Here is a 26967-nt window from a genome sequence, read left to right as displayed (position 1 = left end):
GTACGCTTTTTTATTGTGCTCTTTTTTTTTTTGCTTTTCTTCGTCGTCTTGACCCCCTCCACCACCACCCCTGTTCATGTTTCTGTGCGCACCCGCACGTGTGCGGGTGTGGCCTCGTCCTCAAACAGGTGTGCGGGTTAGAAGCCCTCCTTTGAAAGGTATCCAAACTCCCGCCAGCTTTTTCCCTCTCCACACTCACCGCCCGAGTGTTGCCAGGATCCCCTATACCGGTCAATTCTTATCCTCCCCCCCCCTCCCCAAACACACATACACACAAAAAAAAAAGAAAGTTACCGATAAAGGTGAAAAAAAAAACTTACCTACACTTTTGTTTCCGCATACTCCCACTCACAATAGACCCAAACATGTGTGACTGGTGGGGAGGAGCGAGGAGGGGTGTACACAAACTGGCGCCCTTCGCGTTTTATGTTTCTCCTCTCCCTCCCCCCTCCCCCCCCCCCTCAACTTCTCTCTTTAGTACCGCACACACATTTGCAGATGTGCGGGATGAGTGAAGTGAGTGAGTGATGCATGTACTGCGCGTGCACTGCTTCTCCAGCAGGACTGCCTCGTACCCACCCCTCCCCCATCCATCGAGCTCTCGCGCACCGGTTCACGTGTGTGTGTGTGTGTGTGTGCCCCTAGCATGCACATGAGCATCCCCAATTGGTATTGTTCGCACCTCTCTTCTTTCCCAAAATATTCCCTGCTGAACCTCGAGAGTTTTCACCGTTTTTTTTTTTCATCATCTACAGAACGTGCGAGAGATCATCACAGTCGTTGTGGCTCTTTTCTGAACTCCCTCTCTCCCCTTTCTCTAACAATGGACAGTGATTTGTCAGCTGAGATTGCCCGCATCGAGGCGGAGCTGGCGCAAGATGCAGAGCTGCGCCAGCAGCAACAGATGCAGCAACAGGCGCCGCAACTACTTCAGCAGCAGCACCTGCAGCCCGCCGCCTCCCTGATGGGCTTTGGCCCGACAACCTCCACCCAGCAGCAGCAGCAGCAGCAGCAGCAGTTCCCGGCCCAGCCTCCACAGCCACAGCAGCAACTGCAGTCCAACCCCTTCAACGTCAATGCCAATCCCTTCATGCCCACCCCGCCACAGCCTGACTACTCGCATCAGCAGCAGCCCATGGGCGGTGCTGGACAGGCTGCCGCACAAATTTCTGCAGTAGGAGGAGGGGGTGCAGCAGCAGCAGCAACCACTCACTCTTTTTCCAAGGACACTGACAGTCGCTCGATCTTTATCGGCAACCTGCCAAAGGGCACCGACGGCACGGCCACCACGACGCCGGAGGAGTTGGTGCATTTCTTTGCTGACTGTGGAAACATTCTCAACTGCACCGTGCTGAAGGACCGCGCAACAGGGGAGTTGAAGGGCACTGCCTACATTGAATTCTCCGACTACACGGCGATGGGAAAGGCGATTGACACCAAGAATAACGCCAACTTCAAAGGCAGCACGATAATCGTATGTGTGAGTACTTCACTCTCTTCTTTGCTTTGCTTTTATTTTTTTCTTTCAAGTGGGTTGGGTTACATCGACTTACTTCACGATACACCTTTGAAGTCATGCAGTCACTTCAGGTGTCGAGCAGAGGGAGGGGGGAGGGGAGGGAGTGTGAATGAGCGAGCGAGCGCATTAGGTGTGTGGGTGGTGTGAGGGTTGTGGGAACTCAACTTTGGTGGCGGTGCTGTTCTGCTCTCAAAGTGTCTCACGCTCGTGGCCCTGCGCTTTTGGCATGGAAGGCAAAGCGCCTGGTGTGCACCTCCTCGCTCCACTCAACCGCTTTCACCCGCCCTCCCCCCTCTTTCTCTCCCCTCCCCTCCCCCTCTCCTCCCTCTCCCTCCCCTCTCCTCCCCTCTCCCCTAAATATCAACCAGTAGCCTGCTCGTGTGTGTGTGTGTGTGTGGAGGAGGGGCCTGTGCAAGGGATTGCATGAGTGATGTGCATGAGAGTGCGCAAAGTGTAGGTGATGAAGGTCGACCCGGAGGCCTCTTGTCTCACCGACATCCCCCCCTCTCTTTTTAAGGAAGGTGGGGAGGAGCTGTCGGTGATCTGAGAGCCGAGAGTGGACCTTTAGACGGCAGGCAGGCAGACAGACAGAAGAGCACACAACAACAACAACAACAAAGAGAGCACCAGACGCATCCACCAGTGAGGTGAGTGAGAGGAGGGGGGACAGAGGCGTCGCCACCCACTCCGCCCCACCCGCACCCGTTTCGTATCTCAACAAGAAACAGACGAACAACATTTAAAAAAAAAGGAGAGAACAAAAAAAAAAGAGAAGTTCAAAGTGGCAAACAACTGGCCGGGAAAAGTGACTCAATAAAAAAAAAATTTGCCCCCACAGAAACGCACACCCTTTACACACAAACACACACACACACACACACACACGCTCGGAAAGAGAGAGGCAAAGGCAAAATACACAAAAAAAAAACAGAAAGAAATACAACTCATCACACGCCTCCCCCCCAAAAAAAAAAAATTTACTCTCTCCACAGCTCCTTTTGCCCCTCAACATATACGAAAAAAAGGCTAATTCAAACATTTGGGTGTACGCCCCCCCCAAAAAAAAAATACTCACATGTGCGAGCACCCCATCCTCTGCGCATCTATATTTGCGTGTAACCGAATGTTTCTGCAGTTCCCCCCCCCCCCCCCACACACACACACCACTCCACCTCATCCACATCCCTGGTCTCTTCCCTCTCGTAGCTCTTGTTGTTGTTGTGCCTTCCGCTTTCTGTCTGGTCTGTTCTATGGTCCTCCTCCTTTCTGCCCACCTCGCGTTACTTCATGAACCACCTTCCTTGCATGCTCAAGCCTCTCCCCTCTCTCCTGCTGCTGCTGATTTCTTCAACTTGGTCACAACATTCGTAATCCCCCCTCCCCTCCGTTTTTTTTTTGCTCTCCCTCGATCTCCGCACTACTTCTCTCTCCCTCTCTCTCTCATCCCTCTCTCCTCTCCTCTTACGCCTTGCACAACTACAGGTAACTCACAAGCGGTCCAACTTCAAGCCAGGTCGCGGTGGCCGCGGTGCTGGCCGTGGACGTGGTCGTGGCGGTGCCGAGCCGCTCCAGGCTCTTGCTGCCTTCATGACCATGCTCGGTGCCGCCAGCGGCTACCGTAGCCGTGGCGGACGTGGCAACGGTGCCCGCGGTGGTCGTGGTCGTGGCGGCAACTTGAGTGGTGGTGCATCGAAACCCCCAAGCGGCAACGTCCCTGGTGGCTTTCAGCCCTACCAGTAAACCACACACACACACACACGCACGCACGCACGCACGCACACACGCACGCAATGGAAAGCGACGGCTGAAGAACAATTAAAAAAAAAGAAAATGACGAGACAAATCCACGCACATCAACGATAAGCCAATTTCTCTTATTACATGAAGGATGTGGTGGGTGCTAGAATAAAGGCTGGAAGCGAGGGCAGATATGCAGGTCAGCGTGTGTGCATGTGTGTAGAATAACCTGTATCAATTCAATGTACCGGTGGATTTTTTTTTTCGCAGTTTTATGAGTGTTTGAATTGTGTGTGAGCGGGTACTATCAGAAAAAGCAAAAGCGATATGAAGGGACGGGTCATCCCCCCGCCCCCCGCCCCCCTCCCCTTCTTCCTGTTCTCGCCTGAGTGAGGAGCAGTGATCCTGCTGCGTGGAGGGGTTTAGCGTAGGAGGAAATGGGCGTCTCTCGAGCACCGCCAGCGCCGGTGTACAGCCCAAACGAGTCCATTCCCTCTCCCTTCCCCACTGTGTGAGCTTTGCTTGTGTGTCTGGGGAGGGAAAGGGAGAGGGAATGGACTTAGGCAGCAACAGCCACTTTGGACATTGTCATTCACATATTCCCTCTTCCTTTTTCCCATGAGCAGGTGATGTGCTCACGTTTTGTTTTGCTTAGGAATGGTCAGCCATGTCGTGGTGCTGGGTCTTTACCCCGCCACCGAGTCACCCCACGTAGGCCTCCAGCCCGCAACCCCTGCGCATTGATGCCACGCCTTCTCTTTGTCCTCCTCACTCCGTACCTGAGCCCTCACTCGCGTGACGCTGCTCTCTCTCTCTCCCTCTTTGCCAGTAAATGCCTCTCTGCTGCACCGGCGCCGTTCCCTCTCGTTGTAGCCGCAGTGGTCGCGTTCATCTCGCAATATCCTCAGATGGAAAGTCCCGTCCTGTCCCGTCCTGACACATCACGAGCACCCACACACCTGCACTCTCAGCTGTGGAGCACCAAGGCTTCTCTCTTCCCCCTCCCCCTCCCCACTGTCACGTCATGTCCTCCGTGAGCACAGAGGGCAAGTTGGAGTGGTACTTGGGTGGAGAGTACGCGCTGCGCACTATCGCTGCGTACCTCCAGCTCGGTTTTTCCCTCGGGATGGTGCAGGTTCGCCATGCCTGTGTGCCGTGTAAGGTTGTCTTACACAAGGCAAAGTGTGCGTGGCGGCGCAGCATCACCCCCGCACCCGAACACGAGTACATCTATCGCGATGAGGGAAGAGGCACCGAGAACAAGACACCAGAGTCTCTTGGCCACGCCCTGAAAAACGCCGCTCTGTCATGTACGCAAGCAGATGGAGCCAGCGACCCGGAGCCCTTTCTTGTGGAGTTGCTGACCAAGCTCGATTCACTGGCTGGCATCACTCACAGCGAGGCAGTCGACGTGCGGCTGCTCAATCGATTCATGCGCCAGGACATTTTTGCTCGTGAGCAGCGCAACGCACAGGCAGCCGCCGGTGTGGCGATCCCGGGTAGTAGCACCCACGCGAGCGAGGAGAATATTGCCTTCCGTCTTGCTGAGAGTGATGCCACGTATGCGTCGGTGTTGGCTGCCGGGCACCCAGCCACAATCACCTACCGCGACTTTGTTGTTCTTACGACGCTGCTTAGTGAGGCCATCGCGTGGGACCTCTTTTGGATCCATGAAAAGTGGCAAAGGGCACACCAGCAGTCGAAAAAAAACGACGCCGCGGCGCCAACGCCACTGCCATCTCCGCACGCGATTGAAGTCGACTGCCTAGCGCTCATGCTACCGAATTCGGTGGAGTACAACGCGGTGTGGCTAGCGGCTGCACGGAGTGGGCCTCTGCACACCTTCCTCGATCTTCTTTATCGCAGCAACAACAGCAACAGCGGCAGCGGCGGGCCAAATACGGCGCGTGGCATCTACCGCCCTTGCCGAGCCGCGTTGCTGAACACGAATCTGGCTAGTAACGCCATGCTATACCACGCGATAGAGTGCGCGGGAAGCGTTATGATTGTGATGGACGCCATGTATTCGACTCTCCTCTTCTGTAATAGAAGTCGCGACGACGCTGCCGGCGACCAAAGCGGAACGCAAAAGCTCACGTTGAACGTGCCGCCGTACGTGAAACGGATTTACCTCTGGCGACATACTGACGCTACAGGACAGCCCATCCAGTCAACCATGACTACAGAAATGAAAGACCTGCTGCGGGCCTTCAACGAGGACGCCTACGGCGACGCCGAGTTACCGAATGCGGCGGACGCGTCTCTCGGTGACGATGTTTCGACTCCGCCACCCACGCCGCCGCTTGATCTCTATGATGTGGTGAAGCCCTTCGTTATGCGCGCGCAGGCTATCCCGGCATTCACAATAGGCGAGATGCGTCATACCTACCTCATCAGCAGCTCGCGCGCTCGCTTCCTCATGCATGCCATGCTCTCCCGCCCACCGTTGTCGTGGGGGTCGTTGCTGGCACACAAGAATCCCTCCCCCCACGCCAAGAAAAACAGTGCGATGTCGGACGTCACAGCCGTCGGATTTACGAAGCGTCGACAGCAGCTGCAGCAGTACCGGGACAAGATAGCCTCCAGACTCTCCCGCGTCCTCCTCCGGTTCCACCCCACGCAGCCAATTCTCCTCATCTACACCTCCGGCACGACGGGTTTGCCGAAGGCCGCACAGTTCAGCCACCTGCGCTTCTTCGCGACCGGTTTTCTCTCCCGAGTGCTGTACTACCGTGATAAAATTGCAGAGACAGTTGTACAGCAGATCAGCGAAGTGGACTACGTGGCCACGCACCCGTCGGCGGCGGCGGCGGCAGCAGCAGCAGCAGCAGCGGCGTTAGCCTCTGAGGAGCAACATCACCAATGTTGCCTCTCCCTTCCGAGTCCCACAGCCCCAACACCCGCGTCCGGAAAGCAGGATATGGCGAGAATAAATATCGACGATGCTCGCAGGACCGGCGTCGCGTCCACCGAGCGCCGTTGCCCAGTGGTGCCTCACATCTTCGGGATCGACTCCCTCGGCATCACACGCCACAAGCGCAACATCGTCGAGGCGACTCTTTCTGCTGTCATGAACGTCTGCTTGTGGTGGCTTCGCTTCTTCGCGAGGGCCCTCGGCCTGGAGTACTTTGTTGTCACCGCGGTGGAGAAGCGACGCTACACGCCGGCCCAGCTTGCCGCCATCGAGAACGAGCGCTGCCTCATCACGGTGTATGACTGTTTGCCCATGTACCACACTGTCGGCAGCGTGTTCTGTCTTGGTCACCTTCTGCATGCACTGGAGGAGCAGCAGGACGCGTGGGCGACGATGCGCCGTTGTGCCCCGCAGCACACACGTCTCGCTGCACGGGTGCCCACCGTGCGCATGATTCTACGCTCTAAGTTCAGCGCCTCGGAGTTCCGCAATGACCTGCAGCGCTATCACGTCACGGTTGTCCAGTACATTGGCGAGGTCTTGCGGTACGCCGTGCTCTACCAGCGCAACCATCTCCCCGTACAGGCCACGCCATGCACCGCTGGCACAAAATTGAGCACGGTGTCTGTGACGACGGAGTGCGATTTGTTAATGGCGCAGAACCGCACCACCTGGCGGGTTCCGTACGCCTTCGGCAATGGGCTACGCCAGGACATCTGGAGCGAGTGCATGCTCCGCCTGAACATTGCACACCCAGTGGAGTTCTACAGCTCCACTGAGGGCAACATTTTTCTCCTCAATCTGTACGGCATGCCAGGCATCGTCGGGCACATCCCGCGCTTTCCAGCTCCGATCGAGTGGCTCAGCATGCAGTACCTCCCCATATTTCCATTCCGTGTGCTTCGGTTCGAGGAGGAGTCCCAGCAGGTCTACCGAGATCCCAAGACGGGCTACTGTGCGCACTGCGCCGTTGGCGATGTAGGCGAGGTGGTAGGAGAAGTGATTCAGGGCTTCGACATCTTCGCGCTTCGTCGCTTCGATGGGTACCACAAGTCGAACCGTGTTGCTGTTGGTGGTGGGGGCGCCTCTACCGGCGACAGCAACGGCAGCACGAAGAAGCAGTCGCTGGTGATGGCCAATCACGAAGAGGACTGGCAGGCTCGGGAGAAGAAGGTCATCTCCCACGTTCTGTGGCCGTACTGGAACGACTGCTACTTTCTTTCTGGTGATCTCATTCGCATGGACCACTTTGGCTTCTGCACGTTTGTTGACCGTGTCGGCGACACCTTCCGCTGGAAGGGTGAAAACGTGAGCACGCTGGAGGTGTCCAATGCCCTCCACTCCATCCACACGACGCGCGTCCGAGTGCAGGAGGCGGTAGTGTACGGTGTGCAGTTGCCAGGGCGTGAGGGACGGGCTGGCATGGCGATGCTCACTCTGCAGCTACGAAGCCCTCACTCCGCACCCTCCCTCTCGGGGAGGCACCCCCTCGCCGAGGAGCGTCGATTCCTGCAGGATGACCTGTACGGCTTCCTCACTAACGAAGTTCAGCACAACAGTGACGGTACGACGAACCGGGCGGTCCTGCCGGGCTATGCGATTCCTTTATTTCTGCGAATGCATGACCTGGTGACAGACGGCCACGACAACGATGACGACGGTGACAAGGCCCTGTCTCATGGAGCACAACCCAATGACCCCCTCGTATCCGACGATTCCACACAGACGTCCACGTTCAAGCACAAGAAGGGCGTCCTAGCCAGGCAAGGCTACGAGTTCGACGGAAGCTCGACAACGTGTGCGGAGGTGCCGGCGAGTGCGTGGGGCAGCGGCAGCAACAGCACCGCTCGCGAAGAGGCGACGGTGACGCCATACGTGCGTGTCTACGTGCTCGTGTCGAAGCAGTCGCTGCTAAAGGAGTTGCGCTTGCCGCCAGAGGGCGGCAGAGGTGCCACTTCTGCAGCCGGCTACGTCCCACTAACCGCTGCGAATCGCGCCATGTTTGGTGTGAGCATGGAGAGGTGTGGCTGGTAAGAGCAAAGGAACGCGCATCTCTTTGGACACGTTGGCTGCTGTGGTGGTGATGGGCCAATGAAGTTGGTATAGAGAGGGGGACGAGGGGAGGGCACACCTGGACCTGGGGTCTCGGCGGCGCCGGTGCCCCCCTCTAAAGGGGGGAAAATCCATGCAGCCCCGATGCACCGCCCAATGCGGAACCACTTCTGCTGATGGCAGGGTCAACCGCGTACGACGCGGGAATAGCGAGGACGACTGATGGCTGCTGATCCCGGTCTTCGGGGCTCTGCAGAGAAGTGCCTCAGGACGACCCGTGTTTTGTGAACACGGCCGTGCCCTTCCTGTAATGGCTAATGTGTCAACAGGACTAGAAGTGCATTTTACCTGGTCACCACTGTCCATTGCTAGACAGGCCTGAGGCCACCTCAAAAAAAAAAAGAGAGGAGGGACACCGCCCAGCGATTGGCATGACGGGAGCGACTGTGAGGCCGTCAGCAAATCAAGTGAGGGCGCAAAGTTCGAGGCGGGGGCTTGACCCAGGTGACTGACATGGTGATTGCCGGTGCGCTTATAGTTTTAACTCAAAGCACCCCGGTGATTCTTGTGACAGATCGCGCGTGTGTGTGTGTGTAGCGAGAGTCTGACGCTGTACCTCGCTATGATGATGTGTGGCACAATGAGCGTCTTGTAGAAGAAACACAAAAAAAACAAAAGGACTGCATCATTTCATTTTTTATCTATTTTGTTTTCTGCCGTGGCCGATGTCGCTGTGGTCGCCGCACTCACGTTTCTTCGCGCAAACACACGCACATCGGCGAACCGTAATGCATACACATGGCTCCCCCCCTCCCCCTCCCTCCCTCCCCCTCCCTCTCTCTCTTCTCTAATAGGTGAGGCTTCCTCCACCACTTCCTTCCTGTCCCTTTTCAATTTCATGTTTTCTCTCTGTGTGTGTGTGCGTGTGTGTGCGTGTGCTTCCTTGTGTTTCCTGTTTTTTTTTTTCGTGCAAGAAAAACGTGTCTTTCGCCTCCCTGCCTTTCTTTTTTTTTACTACTTGACCGCGCTGCATTTCACACACTCCCAATTACTTCTTTCTTTCTTTCTTACCAGCCCCAACATCTCTCACATTGCAGCAGGCAAGCAGACAACATCCACAAGAACAACAGCAAAAACAAAATGCCCATGCCTCTTACCATCGAAGATAACCACAAGTCTCTCGATGTGCAATTCGGTGACACCATCGAGATACAGCTGCCCGGCAACCCCTCCACCGGTTACTCATGGTCACGCCTTGGCTTCGAGGGCAAGGATTCACACAGCGATGATCACATGGAGGTGAAAATAAAGTACTCGCCGCGACACTCCTCTGGTGGCATGGTGGGTGCTGGTGGCACCTACAACGTTTCTGTGACACCGAAGCACTCGGGCCTGCACACAATGGACCTGATCTACTGTCGGAGCTTCGAGGGCCCCAAGCATGACTCCAAGAAGTTCAAGGTGCACTTGAACGTGGCGTAGGTCAGAGAAGAGCAGTGAACTAACGAAAAACAAGGGACACGGCGCGACGTGCGCGCTTGTGTACGCGCCTCAGATTTCCCTTCATTGCATCTGACTTGTCTTCCTGGTTCTCCTGCGCCATCAGCGTCCTTCCCCCCTTCCCCCTTCCCCCCCCTCCCCCGTGCGATGCTCCCCATTTTCTTTTCTCGTTTTTGATTAGTGCTTCACCAACCCCCCTCCCTCCCCCCCTTTCCTTCACCACGAATAGCGACGAGGTCGTCTAACTGTTGTGTGCGCGCGCTTTTCTTTGATATGCGGCATTTGCCCATTTATGCTTGTTTTCTTCATGATCTCTATTCACCGTAGATAAGAGGGAGAGGCGGAGGTTCACTACTATTCCTCTGAGGCAGGCACACAAACACACAGTATAGATACATACACGTGGAGAGGTTGATCAAAGGATGCTGCACCACCCAACCGCCGCTTCCATTTGCCTTGCTTCATGAACGCGTGCGTATGTGTGTGTCTGTGTGTGTGTGTGTGCCTCTGTGGTGACCGAATCCCCTTTTCTAGTCTTCCCCTTTTTTCTTTTTTCTTGCATCAGGCCTCTCTCTCTCTTTCTATATATATATATATGTATGCGCTCATCTTTTGTCTTTACCTGAAAGCCGAAACCTCTACTCAACTTCAGGGCCACAGTCGCACAGTTCAAAGTCTTTTTTCGAGCACGCCGTCACTCGCCCTCCCCGCCTCCTGACCCTCAATCGGCAACCGTCAGCTCGTCTTACCGGCTCTCCATCCTATTGGGAAAAATAGGGGGTGCCGAGCACGTAGTCTCTCTCCCTGCGTCGGGCTTGCTTAGCGCCATGGCTGCCCTCTGGCAACGCACACACTTCGCACGCATCGATGAAGAGTGGCTAGATGTAATCCTGTTGATTGCGGTACACCACTTTGCTCTCCCCCCTCCCTCGCCCACGACGACAAGAAGGTATGTGAAAACTCCCCCTGTACACACACACACACACATGTGAAGGCACAACGTCATCTACACACACGTATGCATATATATACATATACATATATATATATATATATATACACAGACAGACGTACATAGACATTTGTATACATATAATATTTGTGGTACCATTGGACTCTTCCTCCGGCCACCGACTTCACACTCACCCTGCCAGCACGGGTTCCCCCGTCTGCGTGTTGAACTTTTTGTTGTTTGTTTATGCTGCACCGTCGCCCCCGCACACACACACACACACGTTCACAGAACAACGGAAAGAAAAAAACTAGAAAAACAAAAACAGCATTTGACCTCCTCCCTCCCTCCCCTCCCAACAACAAAAAAAAAGAGTCAAAAAGAAAATATGCCTTTACGAATAGGTAGCTTCAATGTGTGCTGCTACCACAACTGCGCCAATGCAGCAGCGATTCACACGGAGTTGAAGCGACACCACGTTGATGCCGCTGTCGTGGATCATGCCTTTCTAATCTCACCACTACACCTTGCTGTGGCTCTGTTCCGAGTGGAGGCGAGTGCGGACTTGGCAGTATCCAGGGGGCCGTGCGCCTTTTCCTCCCTGTTTGCCGAAGCGCCTTCGTCGCCGCCCACGTTGAGTGAGACGTTGTCGTCACTGCCGCACCCGACCCGTCAAATATCGGACAGTCGCCAAATCTTTGCTGCACTATCCCTTTCGCACAACTTGGACCGCATCCTACAGGTGCTGCCCCCCGGGCCGCAGACAACCAGTGTGGTTATCATCTACAGGCACTCTGGCTGCGTGCGGGCTGCTGCATCTTCTGAAGGCGCGGTGGAAGCAAACAATGCGGCAGCGTCTACGCAGCAGGACGGCAAGGCGCTTGATGCCCTCATCCATGCCTGTGTGCAGAGAACAAACAGCGCCGCACAGACGCACATGTTTGCGCACATTACAGAACTCTTTTGGACTGGTGCCGCCTTTGCGTTTGCTGATATCTCGAAGGTTTCCCTTTTCTACGGCATCTCAGAGTCCATGCTCCTTGCAGCTCAGCGGAGCTTGACCCGCTCTGACGTGCGTCGTGTGTGCACCGGTGTCGAGTCCCAAGCGGCGCAGGCGCAGGTGCTCCGATGGCACGCTCTTGAGATCTGCGTGACAACGCTGCTGTCCGCGTGCACAGCGTAAGCCACCTCTTCTGCTTTTCGTGTTGCCCTCGCCTCCCTGCGTGAAATGTTGAAGAGTCAACCGAATATGCAAGCAGGCGGGGATGGGGGGGGGGCGCGCACGCCTTGTGTGTGCGTGTGTGGACACAATCCTAACAAGACGTGGAGCACCTCTCCTGCTGGGACGCGAGGCCACGCAAGCCACATCGACCTCTGCTGGCAACCCACACCGGGCTTCTGTCGATGAGGGAGATCTACAAGGGTATGCAGCCTGAACTCCTCGCCATGAACAGCCCTACGCAAGGGAAACCAGGACACTGGACCCCGCTCTGTCTCCACCCACAATGGCCAACAGGAAGGCCTTGACAAACGTATGACTGGAGAAGGTGCTGTGACAGCGAAGCGGCTGCAGTTTCTGTGTTACTGTGTCAGATGCGGGGCACCGCTGCTGGAACTCTTTGGAGGTCAATATGGCCCCATGAATGCAATGATGCAGGAGATGAGACAAATCAAGTCGCTGTCGCAGGCGCCTGTCCCGTCAACATGGGAGCTGACCCCCAGTCTTCTTGTCCAGCATCGTGCATACGCATCGACTGATGCACGCCTGCCAAGGCACCACGTGAATACGGCAAGCGATTCACCTGCCACCTCTCGAAGCTCATGCCCATCTGTGAGGGAGATCGATGTGTCGGGGAGGGCTCACTGCGTATTCTATTGCACACCCGCATGCGAAAGGCGTAGTCTCATCGAGGAGGGGAGGGAGGAGGGGGGAGGGCACACTTTTTTCTGACTTCGCTACAGGATGCTCACCTGATCATACGCAGTAATCCATCTAAATACGTGGAGGATCGTATGCCCCCCCCCCCCCCCCCCCCCAAAGCGTCTCCGCTGACTGCTTCACTGGAGGAGCTCATTCTACTGGTGCGCCAGCCGACTCCTAACGACATCGTCGAGCACCTGCAACACTTCTTGTGGCACCGCATGGTGGGGAAGCGCATGAGTCAACGTCACTGGATGCTCTCTCCACCATTCACAATGTCGCCTGTCGCTGCAACAAGCGGGTTTGGTTGCTCACTGAACTCCTTGCCGAAGATTTGAGTCGCACACTAGCCTCAGCATCTGGGCCCAATGTGTCCCTGTCGCAACCTGAGCTCTTCCTGGAGTTGTTGTTGGATACGATTCCACCGGCCCTCCACAGCCGCTTGGACGACATGCGAGAGAACTACGCTGAAGAGGCTATCCGCCCTCTCCTCCCCCACCCCCCCTATGCGAAGCAGCGAGCATTTCTGGTATACAGTTCGAACCTGCTGACGTGGTGGTGGTGGTTTTGCTGCGCGGGGGAGTGCCAAAAACTGTGGATTGCAGCGGTCAGTGCGAGTGACTATGACTTGACTTTGAAACCATTGGACGATATGTATTCCTCCATCTATCTGCTGGGACTGTAAGGCCTCTCTGCGGCAGTGTCAGAGCTTTTTCTTTTGAGCTTTACCTGGAGCTATGCTGAGTGACGAGGGCAAATGCGCACATGTACGTCGTCGTCAGCTCTTTCTACACATTGTGGTGTAGGGTGGCGACAATTCACGGCTGAGTCCAGAGACGCAGCGGTCACGGACACACCTACGGGATTGGGCCACCGAGATAGCATCATCATCACACATGCCGGAGAATCTCGGGTATGCTGTTCGAGCGCCTGCAGACGCTTTTTTTTTTACAGGAGCAAGGAGGGGAGAGCGGAGACCAGAGTGGAGAATTCGCCTCACGCCGCTGGTGTGGGCCGTCTACGGCGTTGCCCCCCTAAACTAATCCACCGTTGTTGATCAAATGTCTTGTTTTCACTGACAATAGACCCAACTGGGTCGCGTCGGTGGTGGCGTTGCGAGCAATCGAGGCTGGCGAGAGCAGACCTGTGCTGCAGAACCGGGGCGGCAGAAGTATTTACAGGACCACTACGGATTCGAGGGTTGGTGCTCTCTCTCTGTCTGTAGCCTCGCCCACACAGTTGGGTAGGGAGAAGAGGCACACAAAGATGAAAGCCTCGGCGTGGTCCCCTCCTCCCCCATTACGCGGAAAACGAAGATTCGGGTGAGCACAGGCGCATGGGGAGGGGAGGGGTCGGCAACACCGCCAACCATCCTTGTCGCGGAAACGCTGCACCGTATCATCGACTCCAACCACCCCGAGGAGGGAGGGAGCGAGTGGGAGAAGTGGGACCTGGATAACGCAGGATCCTCCGCTGCGAGGAAGATGAGGCGTAGGTGGGGGTCGGACCACCCAAAGAAAAACATTTAAAATCCAATGATAATAACAGTATAGGCACTCGTATGCGTGTCTGGGAAACATGGGTGTCTCGCCGCCCACCCCCACCCACCCACCCCCTGGCCCCTCGAGCTCCTCATCCCATTTCTACTCCCCTGCTTCTTCGTGCCTCGAGGTAGAGAACGTAACGGTGTCTTGCAAACGCTTTTGTGGCTATCCTGGTCGTCTTTACATGAACACACACCCACAAACAAACCAACAGACGTTCTGCACACCTGAAAACCTACTGCTGGATTTGAAAACTTTTCTCAGGGCTTTTACACTGTCGGTAGTACGCCTCTCTCTTCTGTCGCGACTCACACCCATCCATCATACTCAGCGTACCAATGATGTCACTTGCACCGTTTGCCTGTCGACTGGCAAATCGCTGCATTCTGCGCGTGCGCGGCACAGATGCGCACGAGTTTCTGCAAGGCGTCTTCACCAACGATCTGCGCGAGCTGCACCCCGCAGGCAGCATCTATGGCTGCTTTCTCTATTTCACGGGTCGCGTTCTGTGCGACGCGCACCTGTACCAGTGCAAGCAAATCCACAACGGTCAGGCCTCTATTCTCATTGATGTCCACGAGAGCTGCACAGCTGAGCTATTCGATCATCTGACTGAGATGAGGATGCGGAAAAAAGTCACCATTGAAAACCTCAACAGAGAGCTTGTGGTTCTGGCCATGCTGGGCAAAACGCCCTCAACTCCACCCACGGGTGTAGACATGACATGCAGCAGCGACCTGGGGAGCGGTATGGATGCCCAAGCGAACTCACCCACTCTGTCGGCCTCAGAGACGCTGGGGGAGCGACACGCACAATATTTTGCTGACCCGCGCAATGATGCACTCTTTTCGCGATGGTCGCCACTCTCCTCCGAGCCAAGGTTGGAATCGCAAGATGCCGCGGCGGCATCCATGACTGTGCCCCGTACCTCCTCTCCGTCGCCTGACGCCGTCTCCATTGCCACGCCCCCAAAGTGGTTTCTGCGGAGGTGCGTCATGCCCGCGACATGGGCCCCGCCGCTCTCTTCCGCCGATCCCTACACGTCGCTTCTGTACAGTCGGGGCATCGGTGAGGGGCCTGACGTATTCAAAAACAACAAGAGCCTCCCTTTCGAAGGAAACCTGGACTTTCTCAAAGGAGTCAGCTTCCACAAGGGGTGCTACCTTGGGCAGGAACTCACGCATCGCACACACGTGATGCTGGTGACGCGGAAGAGAACGGTGCCGCTCCGCTTCGGCCACCCGCGGGTGAACCCCGCAATTGCTGCTGCTGCTGCTGCCACTAGTGACGACGCCATCCCTACAACGCGGCCTGTCCAGGTAGGGGAGTCCCTCTTCTCGGCTGCGAAAGAGAAAATCGGTGAGGTGACAGGGGTGTGTGGAGATGTCGGCGTTGGACTGCTTCGTTTGCGCTACGTAGACAAGGCAACTAAGACAGTGCCTAGTCTGCAGCTCAAGGACGGAACGTCGGTGCAGACACAGCTACCCGACTGGTGGCCGAGTAAGGAAGTGAAGAAACTCCTGAAGAACAACACCTGAGCACTCAGCAACCCGATACACGCACAAACACACACACACACACAGAGCCCCGCGGCCGTGGTGTGATAGCCTACCAGTGTCACGAACTGATGCCGTGTGTGTGTGTGGAGAGAGGGTGGAGGGAGGGAAGGGGAGACACACATACAACTGTAGTGGATACGCAAATGATGGATAACCACCCTTTTTTGTTCGCAAGTTAACGACACCAGAGAAAATGCTACAGCGTTTACAAATGCATCATGCTTCCCCTCTCCCTCCCTGGTGTCCGGTGGTACAGGCGACGCGGTGCTTCAGGTACACCTAAGATCCCACGTGAGCCCAAGTGTGACGACAGCAACAGCAAAAAAAAAATCGAACGGTTTACCCCTCACACGGCCCCCCCCTCCCTCCCCCCTGCTCCCGTTTGCTCAGACTGATACGCGACGGGGGGAGGGATGCCAGCGAGCATGATTAGAAGACAGAAATATCGGGCCAACCTGGCAATCTCTCCCCCCTCTTCTAGGCAAGTGTGCGCATGTGCTTTATTCTATGAGCATCTTGTTCTCCGAGGACGTGCCCCCCCCAAAAAAAAAAAAAAATTCCCCTCCCACCTCCCCTGGCGACATCACCGTGCTTTCTCTCTGCTCTGCCAACCCATCTTTCATATATACATATATATATGTATATATACACACACACACATGCATACATTATACATGGCGCCTGCAGCGCTGGGAAGAACAAACCCACGTAACTCAGCCGCGTGGAAAACGCAGGGAAACAGCGATATTAACTTGTGCCCAAGGATACATACACACTCACTCACACACACACACAGGCAGACGCCTACTATTTATATCCACAAGACATAAAAAGAACGAAAAGAGGACTGGGGGGAGAGGGGGAGAAAGAGGAGAGTGGGGCATAACAAAAAAATATATATATATATACCGGGAAGCAACTGCAGCTGAGAGGGGAAGAAGTGCTACTCCACCACATCCGACGACAACACAGCGAGGGGAGCTAAGCAGGTATCCGTCTCTCCCCTCTCCCCCCTTTATCATCAAAAGCATTCCACCTCCTCAACGGCACGCATGCGCGCACACGAGACTCCAAACCTGTTTGTGTGTTTCTGTGTGCATGTCTGCGCAGATTACCGAATCCCCCCCCCCTCCCTTAGCCACTGCGCCCTACTCGAACAGGGAAAAGCACAGACTTTAAAAAAAAATGGGCTGCGGCGCATCCGCACAGAACTCGCTGGAAGCGGATAACGGCCAGCGGCAAAATAACACCGTCGGCTCGCCGATCCTACCCGGCAACCGCTTCGTTCCCTATAATCGCAAGAAAAAAAACAAGGACCAAAAAAATGATCCATCTACTGTGTCTAGCAAAAATCCCAGCCACTTCGGGAGCAGCAGTGACATAGAGGAACGGGCGCGCGCACGAGACATCGGTGCCACCTACAACTCACAGTTACTTCAGAACGGTGGGACCGGTGACAAGGTGAGCCACTGTGCGACCGCACACACGCCATTGCACAAGAGCGCCCACGCCTGTGTCACACTCCCCCCGTGCAATCCTCCTAGCGCCCTCAGCAACGCAGAGGCAGTGGGCTTCCGTGAAAAAGATCGTATCGCTACACTAACCAACCCCCCATCCGTGCCGCCTTTGCAGCGGCAACTGAGTCGAAGCGGTCGTCGACTTTTTTTGACTTCACCACAGCTAGTCCCTACGCCCCCTCTTCCCACACAGGCACGCATCCGAGGGAAGCGTAACACGATCTCACCGAAAAACACGCTGATTCCTCATGTCTCCATCTCTTTGCCGAAGAGTCTCGGCGATAAGAAGGCCAGCACCGCCGGTACCAATGAGTCCACCTCAGGCATTGCAGCGCTGCCATCACAGGAAAGGCCGCACGTCGGAGTGCTTGAGGTAGACGACGGGTGTTGCGACATCGACTCAGAGGAGGACAACAATACTTCAACAGGTCACGGTATGTTGCCCCCGATGATAGTAGTGACAGGACAAGGCAGTGCCAGTCGCGCACCGGTGGCACCGTCAGGTAGCTTCAGCGCCGGCCTCGGTGGCGGGCGGTGCGGTGTGTCTCCTAAAGGGGCCGCCGCCACCTGCAGGCGTTCGCATAGCACTGGAAGTCTCCTGAGCTTCGACGGCACCCCAAACAACCCGCACGCCGTATCCAGCTCCAGCGACTTCGGGCGAGAGATCCTCGGGGGATCACCCGTCCTTTCCGGCCTCGCCACTGGTGAGAGTGGCAGTCTGCCGCAGAGCGTCAGGGTCATGCCCATTGACCGACACAATCCGCAGATGCACAGCAGTCACACCAACGGACTTGCTATTTTTTGTAATCGGCCACGCGAGTGCGCCCTCTGCCAAAGTGCCGCCGTCGCTTTTGGCTGTGAAGTATGCGATGAGTTTTTCCTCTGTGAAGAGTGTCGGTTTGATCCGGAGGCCGTCCGAGCCATCCATGACCCCACGCACGCGATGTTGTCTATTCAAGACAACCACTGCAGCACCAGCCGTACCTTCGGCGGCGACTCTATATTTTCTTTGTCCGGCGATGGAGGCGTGAGCAGCTTTTTTTACCACCCCTGCTTCAGGTGCAAGCGCGTTATCGACGACTCTGAGACGGTGTATCGCTGTGACCAGTGCGACTACATCCTCTGTCAAGGATGCTTGATCCCGCCGCGGGATCCAGAGGATGCCATGGAACGAGAACCAGCCATGTTAGGGGAAGTGGCACCGGAAGGTGAAGAACACGCTAGCAGCAAGTCATCTCCAAGAGAGCACGCAACGCTGGCACTTTTGTCTGGCCCGGTACCGCCGCACGAGCACGAGCTAAAACGCTTCCAGCGCAAGTCTCGCTCCAACACGGTACACGAAGGGGCGATGTTCGTCAAGGCACGCAGCAGCGACGGCAACAAAATCATCAACGACTACGTGGTGGTGCGGCAGCTGGGCCATGGCTCATATGCCAAGGTCAAACTAGTGCAGCATATCCACACGCGGGAGCTCTTCGCGCTGAAAATACTGCGGCGACAGAAGAAAAAATCTCTGTCAGGCATCAGCCTCGGCCGCAGCCGGACCAGGGCCGCCATGGCTGGCACCAGCGAAGATGACTTACTTAGGGAGATCGCCGTCATGAAGTTTATTGATCACCCCAACGTGGTGAAGCTCAAGGAGGTGATCGAGGATGTAGACTCGCAGAAGGTGTACGTCATCATGGAGTACTGCGAGAAGGGTCCGGTGCACGTCGCTGATGACCCACCCCTGCCTCTCGAGCAGGTACGCCAGTGCGCCGCCGACATCCTGCGTGGGCTGCTGCACCTCCACTCTGAGTTTCTCTACCACCGCGATATCAAGCCAGCAAACTGCCTGGTCAAACGCAACGGCGTCGTCAAGATAGCTGACTTTGGCACTTGCAACAGCCAGATACGCACGAAGATAGCGGAAGGGACGCTGGCGTTTAGCTGTCCAGAGCAGGTGCGCGGCGAGGAGGTGGCCGGCGAGGTAGTCGATAGCTGGGCCTTCGCGCTCACGGTGTGTGAGATGGCATGCGGTACGCTGCCGGTGTCAACCACGTCCTTCATGCAGCATCGGTCGCTGTTGATGAGCGACGGCCCCGTCCCCGTTCCTGAAACAGGTGATGAAGATCTGAACGACTTGCTGAAGCAGATGTTGAACAAGGATTTGAGCAAGCGACTGCTGCTTCCTGTGGCGGCACGGCACCCGTTCTTCATGGGATGTCATGTCATTATGCAGGACACGGCGCTTAGCTCAACTGAGCAGCTCCTCTCAGCGGCGTACGCGACCAGCGACGGGTGTACAGCAGCGCACCAGCAGCAACACTCATCGCTTACAGAGCTTTACGAACGGGGGCTGGCGTCGGTGCACCGGGGAAAGAGCCTCCAGGACTACTTCCATGGTGTGCGTGCACTGCGTCGTGTACGCAGGAAGGAGGTGGAGACCGCCCGCCACAACAGCGCCGCCAGCCAGACTGGGAGCGGTGGTGTTGGCGACAGCGAGAACGACACGACCGGCATCAACAGCGACGAAGCGTACGGTGTTAGCAGTGGTAGCGGCAGCGATGGAGAGGATGAGGATCGCACTCAGCGCCTTCGGATAGGCGGCCGTCCTGGTAACGAGAAGGACGCGGAGGTGGTGGAAGAAGTTGTGGAGCAGCAGCTCGTCTCGCAGGAGCCCAAGTTGGAGCTGACTCACATCACCCTCACCGCCCCCGCGACGCTGGAAAAGCTGAACCGACTCCATGACATCACTACCGAAATGCGGCTGAGCCACAACGCGCTGGCGTGCCTGGCGCCACTGCGCTTCTCCGCGTTTCCACTTTTGATGGAGATCATCATCACCTCGAACCGACTTGTGGAGTTCCCAGAGGAGGTGTTGGAAGCACCACGGCTCGTACGCCTGGACCTCTCACACAACCGGATCAAGTCCATACCCAGCCTTCTCGTCACTAAGGCGCCCTTCTTGGAGCGGTTGAGTCTGCACCACAACTTCATTGTCAGTGTCGGCACCACGACGATCCCTGTCGCAGCGGAGCCTGGGGCCACTGCAGTGGTGTCTGTCCTCGCCGCACCGTGTCTACGGCACGTTCGGCTGAGCGGCAACCCCCTTGAGCGCCTGCCGGAGGCTCTTGAGACGACACATAAGTTGCAGCTCGTGCTCGACGCCATACCTGCCCTCATGGAGGAGTGGGACGTGCACATGCAGACTGAGGACAAGAAAGCGAGATCGCCATTGGCGGCAACAGCAGGGCCTCGGATACGTCTTCCTGCGGCGATTGTCTGGGATGACAGCTTTCCCGTTCGCATTCCCGCAGTAGAACCAGCTGTCTGGCTGGCAGCCAACAACGTGGCCATGTACCGGGTGCAGACGCTACGGGTGTGTAAGACGCGCCGCGTGGTGCTGTGTCAGTGTGCTGACCCGCGGTTTCCCAACGGTCACTTTCACAGCGAAGAGTTGGAGGTCTATTTCACGGCCCTCAACAAAGCGCTGCATACCCGCCGAGAGCAGCAACGGCAGCAGCTGGCAACAGAGGAGATGCCCTTCTCGACTAGCGCGCCTGTAAAAGGATTCCCGTGCGCTGCACTGCCGGCGATTGTTGGCAAGGCGGCACGCAACTACGTTGAATCCTATTTCTTCGTCACAGAGGACGAAAATGCAGAGGAAGGCGGCTACCACAGCCTTGTGGCATACTTATACGAGTCCCTCGCTGCCAACATCCCGGTGCTGGTCGTCGTCGTCTCAAGCGGCACCTCGACCGCCGTGCGCACGAACATTGTTGCGGCTATAAGCACTTGCCTCACGCGCCTTCGCGGCGGTGACCCGGACCAGCTGGACGCCGAGCAGGCGGAGATCATCGTCAGCACGATGCGAAGCCTCTACGCGTGATTGTGTCATGTTCAGCAGTCAAGGACAGGCCAGGGGAGAGAAATAACTGGGGATAAAAAGGAAATCGCGTCGTCTGTGTGTGTGCATGTGTGGGTGTGTGTTTTCTCAACCCGGCATACCTGCGCACCCACGCACATTCGCGTGCGGTCTCTCTTCTCCTCCTCCTCCTCCCCCTCCCTTCCCCCGCAGACAGAAAAGGGAGTTCAGGGCATATATGTGTATATGCATACATATGCGAAAGTGGGTACCCCTTGAGCACGCAGTATGTGTGCCCCTTCCCGTTTTTTTGTCACCATTATGGTCTCCGCTGGTCTGATTATGTTATTCTATTTTTTTTTTTTGGGGGGGGGGGGGGAATGGGTGGGATGGGGACTTCACCTCTTCCTCCCCTCTCCCTTCTTGTTTCCATCTTGTAATTTGTGCAGGCCCGTATTTCACTCATCTGTCTTTGGAAGGGGGGGAGGGGCGGGGGGCGGCGGGGGGGGGGGGCGGGGGCAATTCTTTAGCATCTCTGAGAAGACGCAATGAAGCCTCCCCCCCCTTTTTTTTTAAAGCTCATAAACAATACAACGGTTCAAAATGGGGAATGGGGAGGAGGAGGCTGGCGACCAACACACACGCAGACACAAGCTAGACAGACAAGTCTCAGTGTGTGTTTGTGTGTACATATATATATATATATATATATATATAAATAAGCGTGCCTCATCCCCTATATCCGCTCACCCACACCCTCCTCCCTTCCCGCCTTTTCTGACTCAGCCTTCTTTGTTACAGCTGCTCATCTTTTTTTTATACTCCGCTATGTTCTCGTGAAGAATGTCCGGGTGAATGCCGATGTCGGTTCTGGTGTGTGTATGTGCGTATGTTGTTCGTCTTTTTAGATCCTCCCTTTCCCCTTCCCCTTCCCCTTCTCTTTTTTTTTGCGTGCATTTCTCATCACCTCCGTCTCTGCCCCCGCACGCGCCTCACCACCTGCCGCTTTCTCTGTCGCCGTTGTTTTCGTATTGTTCCCAGTAACTTTTGTATGCCCTTGGACACTTCCGCCCCCTGTATGCTCTCCCATGTGAGTCTGTCTGTGTGTGTGTGTGTGTGTGTGTGTGTGTGTGTGTCTTCCCTCCTTTTTGCCGATGTCTTTGCCTCCGGAATACACACCCTGTAAACATCCGCTTTGTGCAAACGCTTTTCTTTCCCGCCACCTGCACACAGCCTTCTACCGCCCCCTTTCGCCCGTGTCGGTTTTTTTTTCTTTACTCCTCCCCCCCCCCTCCCTCAACGCAGCAGCAGCAGCAGCAGCAGCCTCGTTGGCGTGGCAGGGATGGGCGCAGGCTCACACAAGCACCAGCGGCAGCTTGGAATTGACAGCTGTGACGTGATCCCCTTGTGATGAGGAGGTTTGCGGCGGTGTACAGAGCAACAACGTACACAACACACAAAAGAAGGCCTTCATGTGCCCCTCCTTACTATCCGCGCATGAGTGCAGAGGCCCCTACCTGCGTCGTCCCGGTCTCCGAAGAGAGGTACCATGCGCCACATCTGGGCACACTCATTTGGGGTCTTGATAGACAACACATGTTCCCCTCTTTTCTGTACACTGCTCTTCTGTTGTCCTGTCCCACCCACCACCAACCCCCTTCCATCTACTGTGCATCACACCGCACATAAACATCCATCTGTACTGCATTCGTCTACTCACTCCGCACAACCCCCCCCCCCCACATGGGCGATAGGCACAGCAGTGCGCCTGTATCGTTGTCGTTTCTTTGGTGTACTGGCTAAGGTGCTTGAGCGTGTTTGTATACGCAGTTCCCCACCCCCACCCCTACCCACTCACCAAGCCATTTATTCACCTCAATCGACTCCACCCCACCCCACAACACACATACACACTCACTGCCAATCGTGCCACCACCACAATCACCAAACGGGGCTTCTCAGCCACCATTCCATCACCACCACCCCCCACACACACATCCCCTTTTTGCTGTTGTTGTTGTTTCCGTTCTCCCCCACTCTTTTTTTGTTTTTTTTGAACTACTTGTACCCCTTTTTATGCTGATCGATCTTCTTTTCGTGTTTATTCATCCCCGGGTCTTGAGGCTTTTCCTTCGCTGACGCATTTTTTTCTTTCGTCTTCCTCTTCGACCGCCACGCACCAATACTACTAACGGTGTCTGCTGTGTGGAGAAGGAATCGGACTCCTAAGCGGCTTCCGTTGTCCTCGGTCAAGAAACAGCCACACCCACACTGAACGCCGCCCTGTACGTTGGCGCACGTAGACTTCACCCACCCACCCACCCCCACACCCCCCACCGACACTGCTCATCCATACCACCCTTTTTTTTTCACCTCAAATCTAGCTCCTCACAGCGCACACAGAATCTTCTGCGTGCGCTTGCCTGTAAGTCTCTGTGTGTCTGTGTGTGTGTGTCTGTGTGTCGCGCATCGAGTTCATCACACACATCCGAATACACACAAAGGCTTACAGACACACGCACGCAGACACACACGAGTTCAGTGACACGCTTTCGCTTTTCTGACTTCCCTTTTTTATTTACGTACTTCTGTTCATCTCTGTTGTTCTCTGCGTGCCTGCTTCCCTCTGTACACAGTCCCTAGACATTGCGCCCTCTCTTCTCCTTCCTCCCCCCCCCCTCCTCCCCCACTACTTCAACTATGGACTTCGGAACACCGCTGCGGGGCACGCACGCCTTCAGCCCTGTCATCACACCCGAAGCAAATACTTTGTTCGCGTCCCCAGCCTCGCCCGCTCCACGACGCCCTGGCGATGCGACGCCGACGTCAGTTGCTTCATCCCATTTGGGCACTCACTCTCCTCCGGTCCCAGATTTCGGTAAGCACCAAGGATACACGCAGCGACATGCCCGTCTTTCACCGACGCCCTTCTCGCAGGTGTCCGTGGACCGCTACGTCTCAGCCCCTTCACGAAAAGCAACATCGATTGCACACTTTCTCCTGACCTCTCGCGAACGGAAGACGCCGATGCTTATCCGGGCAGCACAGCAGCAACAACAGCATCACCTCTCCACCCGTAGTCCATCGTGCGACCCATCCTTTGCCATATCCCAGTCACTGGAGGACTCCTACAGCTCCTCGCACCACGCCGGCGCCGCCTCACCGCTGTCGTACCGAAGCCTTCCACGGGCAGGCAGCTCCGCAATGCCGCCCAGCGGCGCACGTCTTAGCAGTGTCTTCGCGAAGATGCATCTAGACCCTTCGGCCACGGTGCTCAGCAGTCGTGGTCGCAGTGAAAGCAGTCATTCGGTGGCGGGTGTAGACCTGAGCGGTGGACATAGCGATCATTTCTTTGACGGCGACAGGAACTCGCCGCCCTCAGCGATGGAGCTCGAGCCGTATACAACGAAGCTTGCGCGCACTCTCTTCGGCGATGCAGAGCAAACGACCGTACTCCCGGTGAATGACACGACCTCGCACCCATCGGGCACGTCCGCGCACAGCACTCGTAGCAGCTGTCACGCGAAGGATGAAGCAGCGACGTGCATGCACGTCACAGATGGAACAGCAGGATCGAGCAACCGTACACTGTTTGGTCACCACTGTACCAGGCACCACCTCACCGATGAAAACGAAGATGACGACGCGCTCTCGGAGGACTGGATGTGCAATGAGGAGGAGGAAGGAGCACTGCTGCCATCTGTCGCAAGTCACAGGCAGGGGGCTGCACTGCCCACCCGCGTGCCGCTTTCCACCTCGGAGGTCGATCCCTTTGCCATGGTGGAAGAGGGCGCGCGCTTCGGTGCGTCGCTCGGCGTTGTGTTCGAGTGCAACCGCACGCGCAACTTCATGACTCCCTCCTTCCGCGTTATCCCGCATACGCCGGAGCGTATCCTCGACGCAGCCGACATGGAGGACGACTTTTACATGAACCTCATCGATTGGTCGGCCAAGTCCGATGTCTTGTGCGTCGCGCTGCAGAACTGTGTTTACCTGTGGGATGCAAAGACGTGCGGTATCACCGAGCTGCCGCGTGTTGTCTCGACTGGTGCCAGACTGCACGAAGAAAGTCGATCGGCAAATGCGCAGCTTGTTTGCGGCCTGAACTGGGCACCAGATGGACGTCATCTCGCCATCGGCCGCAACACCGGTGCTGTGGAGGTGTGGGATGTGGAGACTCAGCAAACGGTGCACACGTACCGGCAGCATGCAGACCGCGTTGTCTCTCTTTCCTGGGAGCCGCATGGGGGCTGGCTTCTGGCATCGGGAAGTCGGGACAGCACTGTCGTTCTGCGCGACTCACGCGAACGCGACACCTCCACGTCTGCCTCCATCTCGTCGCCGTCGTCTTTTGTCTCTTTAGCCACCGCCACGTCGGTGCTGCGTGCTCATGAGACAGAAGTCTGCGGTTTGAAATGGTCGCCGACGGGGGCGATGCTGGCTAGTGGCGGCAACGATAATCGGCTGCTGCTGTGGGACCGCCGGTGCATCTCGACAGGGAGTCACGGCAACAGTGACGCCAGCGGGGTCTACCACCACAGGGACTGCCAACCGGTCTTTTTTCTAAATAAGCACACTGCGGCTGTGAAGGCGCTCAGCTGGTGTCCGACACAGCCGGCTCTCCTCGCCAGCGGCGGCGGCTCCCATGACAAGACGTTGCGCTTCTGGAACTCGCTCACAGGTGAGTGCGTCCATCACATCAATACTGGAAGCCAAGTGTGTGGTGTCGTCTGGAATCGCACTGGTACAGAGCTCGTAACGGCTCATGGCTACACGGACAATCAGCTCAGCATCTGGCGGTACCCATCTCTGCGACGCATTGCCAATCTGATCGGTCACACGTCACGCGTGCTGCACCTCGCCCTATCGGCGGATGGTGAAACAGTTGTATCGGCCGCCGGGGATGAGACGCTTCGCTTCTGGCGCTGCTTCCCTCCCAACGAGCTCCGCGAGTCTTTGCCACACCTGCACCGCAGCGTCTATAACTCTCCAAACGCCTTCTCGCTGAGCTCTTCCACCTATGGAGGAGGTTCAGGAATGGGCTCAGGCAGCCCCTCCGCCTTCTTCTCCGCTGCCCGTGCACGGGCGGTGGCCATTACGCCCGTGCGCTGCGGTAGCCTCTCTGAAGACCGCGACGGCCTCTCGCTCATGGGTGAAGAGATCGAACTTCGGTGACCATGCTAGGATGGGAAATAAAACGGTGCCAGCGATCAAGCGCATAAGAACAGAGGGGGCAGAGGGCAGAGAAAGTCTGGGGGCTGGAAAGAGATGATTACAGGGAAACACCCACACCTTTTTTTTGGGGGGGTGGAAGGGGGGGTGGGAGGGGGAGGGAGTGCTGAAGGCGATGGATTTCATGCACAATGGCACTGTAGACGCATTTGTGTAGAGCGGGTGGAGAGGTCCCTCCCTCCCCCCCCCCTCTATGCTGGGCGCCAGGTATGACATGTCCTCCCGTGTTTTTCTAGCCTACCATGGATCTTTCTGTAATAGAGCTGCTCTTATATATTGACTCATGTATTACGATGATAAGGTGGGGTAGGGAGGCCTCGTACCCGCGTGTAGTTGTCTTGCATCTTACCCTCTCGCTCCCTCCCTTCTTCTCCCCCACCTGTTATGCCTCACACATTTTTTTGTTTCTGGATACCCTCAGTGTGTCTCCCGGGCTGGTGCGCACGGGTTTGGTGTTTGTGCACAAAGCAAGGCTGCATAAAGGATGTGTGATCTCAATAGGGATGTTGGATAGCTTCTTCCCCCCTCCCCCCCCTTGCCTTTCCGGTTCACCACACTGACATGAACCCAACTCTGACGACCACTGCGTTCGACCATAGTTTCATACGCGCATGGACAACACGCAAACACACATAGGTGTCATCATCACGGAGGAAGCTGTAAACTATATATA

General features: G+C 56.3%; 7 protein-coding genes across 7 annotated transcripts; all 7 read left to right on the top strand.

The window, feature by feature from the left end:
• Positions 1 to 823: 823 nt before the first annotated feature.
• On the top strand, positions 824 to 1666 carry JKF63_05661 (uncharacterized protein; the record flags this gene model as incomplete). Its single annotated transcript, XM_067901617.1, has 1 exon — positions 824 to 1666. The coding sequence occupies one exon, from the start codon at positions 824 to 826 to the stop codon at positions 1664 to 1666; it is 843 nt and encodes a 280-aa protein (XP_067756883.1).
• Positions 1667 to 4280: 2614 nt separating this feature from the next.
• JKF63_05660 (uncharacterized protein) lies at positions 4281 to 8204 on the top strand (the record flags this gene model as incomplete). Its single annotated transcript, XM_067901616.1, has 1 exon — positions 4281 to 8204. One exon carries the CDS (start codon positions 4281 to 4283, stop codon positions 8202 to 8204), a length of 3924 nt encoding a protein of 1307 aa, XP_067756882.1.
• Positions 8205 to 9362: 1158 nt separating this feature from the next.
• Positions 9363 to 9704, top strand: JKF63_05659 (uncharacterized protein; the record flags this gene model as incomplete). The annotated part of the gene is made up of 1 exon (XM_067901615.1): positions 9363 to 9704. One exon carries the CDS (start codon positions 9363 to 9365, stop codon positions 9702 to 9704), a length of 342 nt encoding a protein of 113 aa, XP_067756881.1.
• A 1358-nt stretch (positions 9705 to 11062) lies between these two features.
• On the top strand, positions 11063 to 11857 carry JKF63_05658 (uncharacterized protein; the record flags this gene model as incomplete). Its single annotated transcript, XM_067901614.1, has 1 exon — positions 11063 to 11857. One exon carries the CDS (start codon positions 11063 to 11065, stop codon positions 11855 to 11857), a length of 795 nt encoding a protein of 264 aa, XP_067756880.1.
• Positions 11858 to 14477: 2620 nt separating this feature from the next.
• JKF63_05657 (uncharacterized protein) lies at positions 14478 to 15677 on the top strand (the record flags this gene model as incomplete). Its single annotated transcript, XM_067901613.1, has 1 exon — positions 14478 to 15677. The coding sequence occupies one exon, from the start codon at positions 14478 to 14480 to the stop codon at positions 15675 to 15677; it is 1200 nt and encodes a 399-aa protein (XP_067756879.1).
• Positions 15678 to 16883: 1206 nt separating this feature from the next.
• Positions 16884 to 21086, top strand: JKF63_05656 (uncharacterized protein; the record flags this gene model as incomplete). The annotated part of the gene is made up of 1 exon (XM_067901612.1): positions 16884 to 21086. One exon carries the CDS (start codon positions 16884 to 16886, stop codon positions 21084 to 21086), a length of 4203 nt encoding a protein of 1400 aa, XP_067756878.1.
• A 2676-nt stretch (positions 21087 to 23762) lies between these two features.
• JKF63_05655 (uncharacterized protein) lies at positions 23763 to 26237 on the top strand (the record flags this gene model as incomplete). Its single annotated transcript, XM_067901611.1, has 1 exon — positions 23763 to 26237. The coding sequence occupies one exon, from the start codon at positions 23763 to 23765 to the stop codon at positions 26235 to 26237; it is 2475 nt and encodes an 824-aa protein (XP_067756877.1).
• Between the last annotated feature and the right edge of the window lie 730 nt (positions 26238 to 26967).

The sequence above is a fragment of the Porcisia hertigi genome, chromosome 24 (assembly GCF_017918235.1).
Source record: "Porcisia hertigi strain C119 chromosome 24, whole genome shotgun sequence".
Lineage (NCBI taxonomy): Eukaryota > Euglenozoa > Kinetoplastea > Trypanosomatida > Trypanosomatidae > Porcisia > Porcisia hertigi.
The sequence above is the reverse complement of the archived record's forward strand: the minus strand, read 5'-3'. Positions and strand labels throughout refer to the sequence as shown.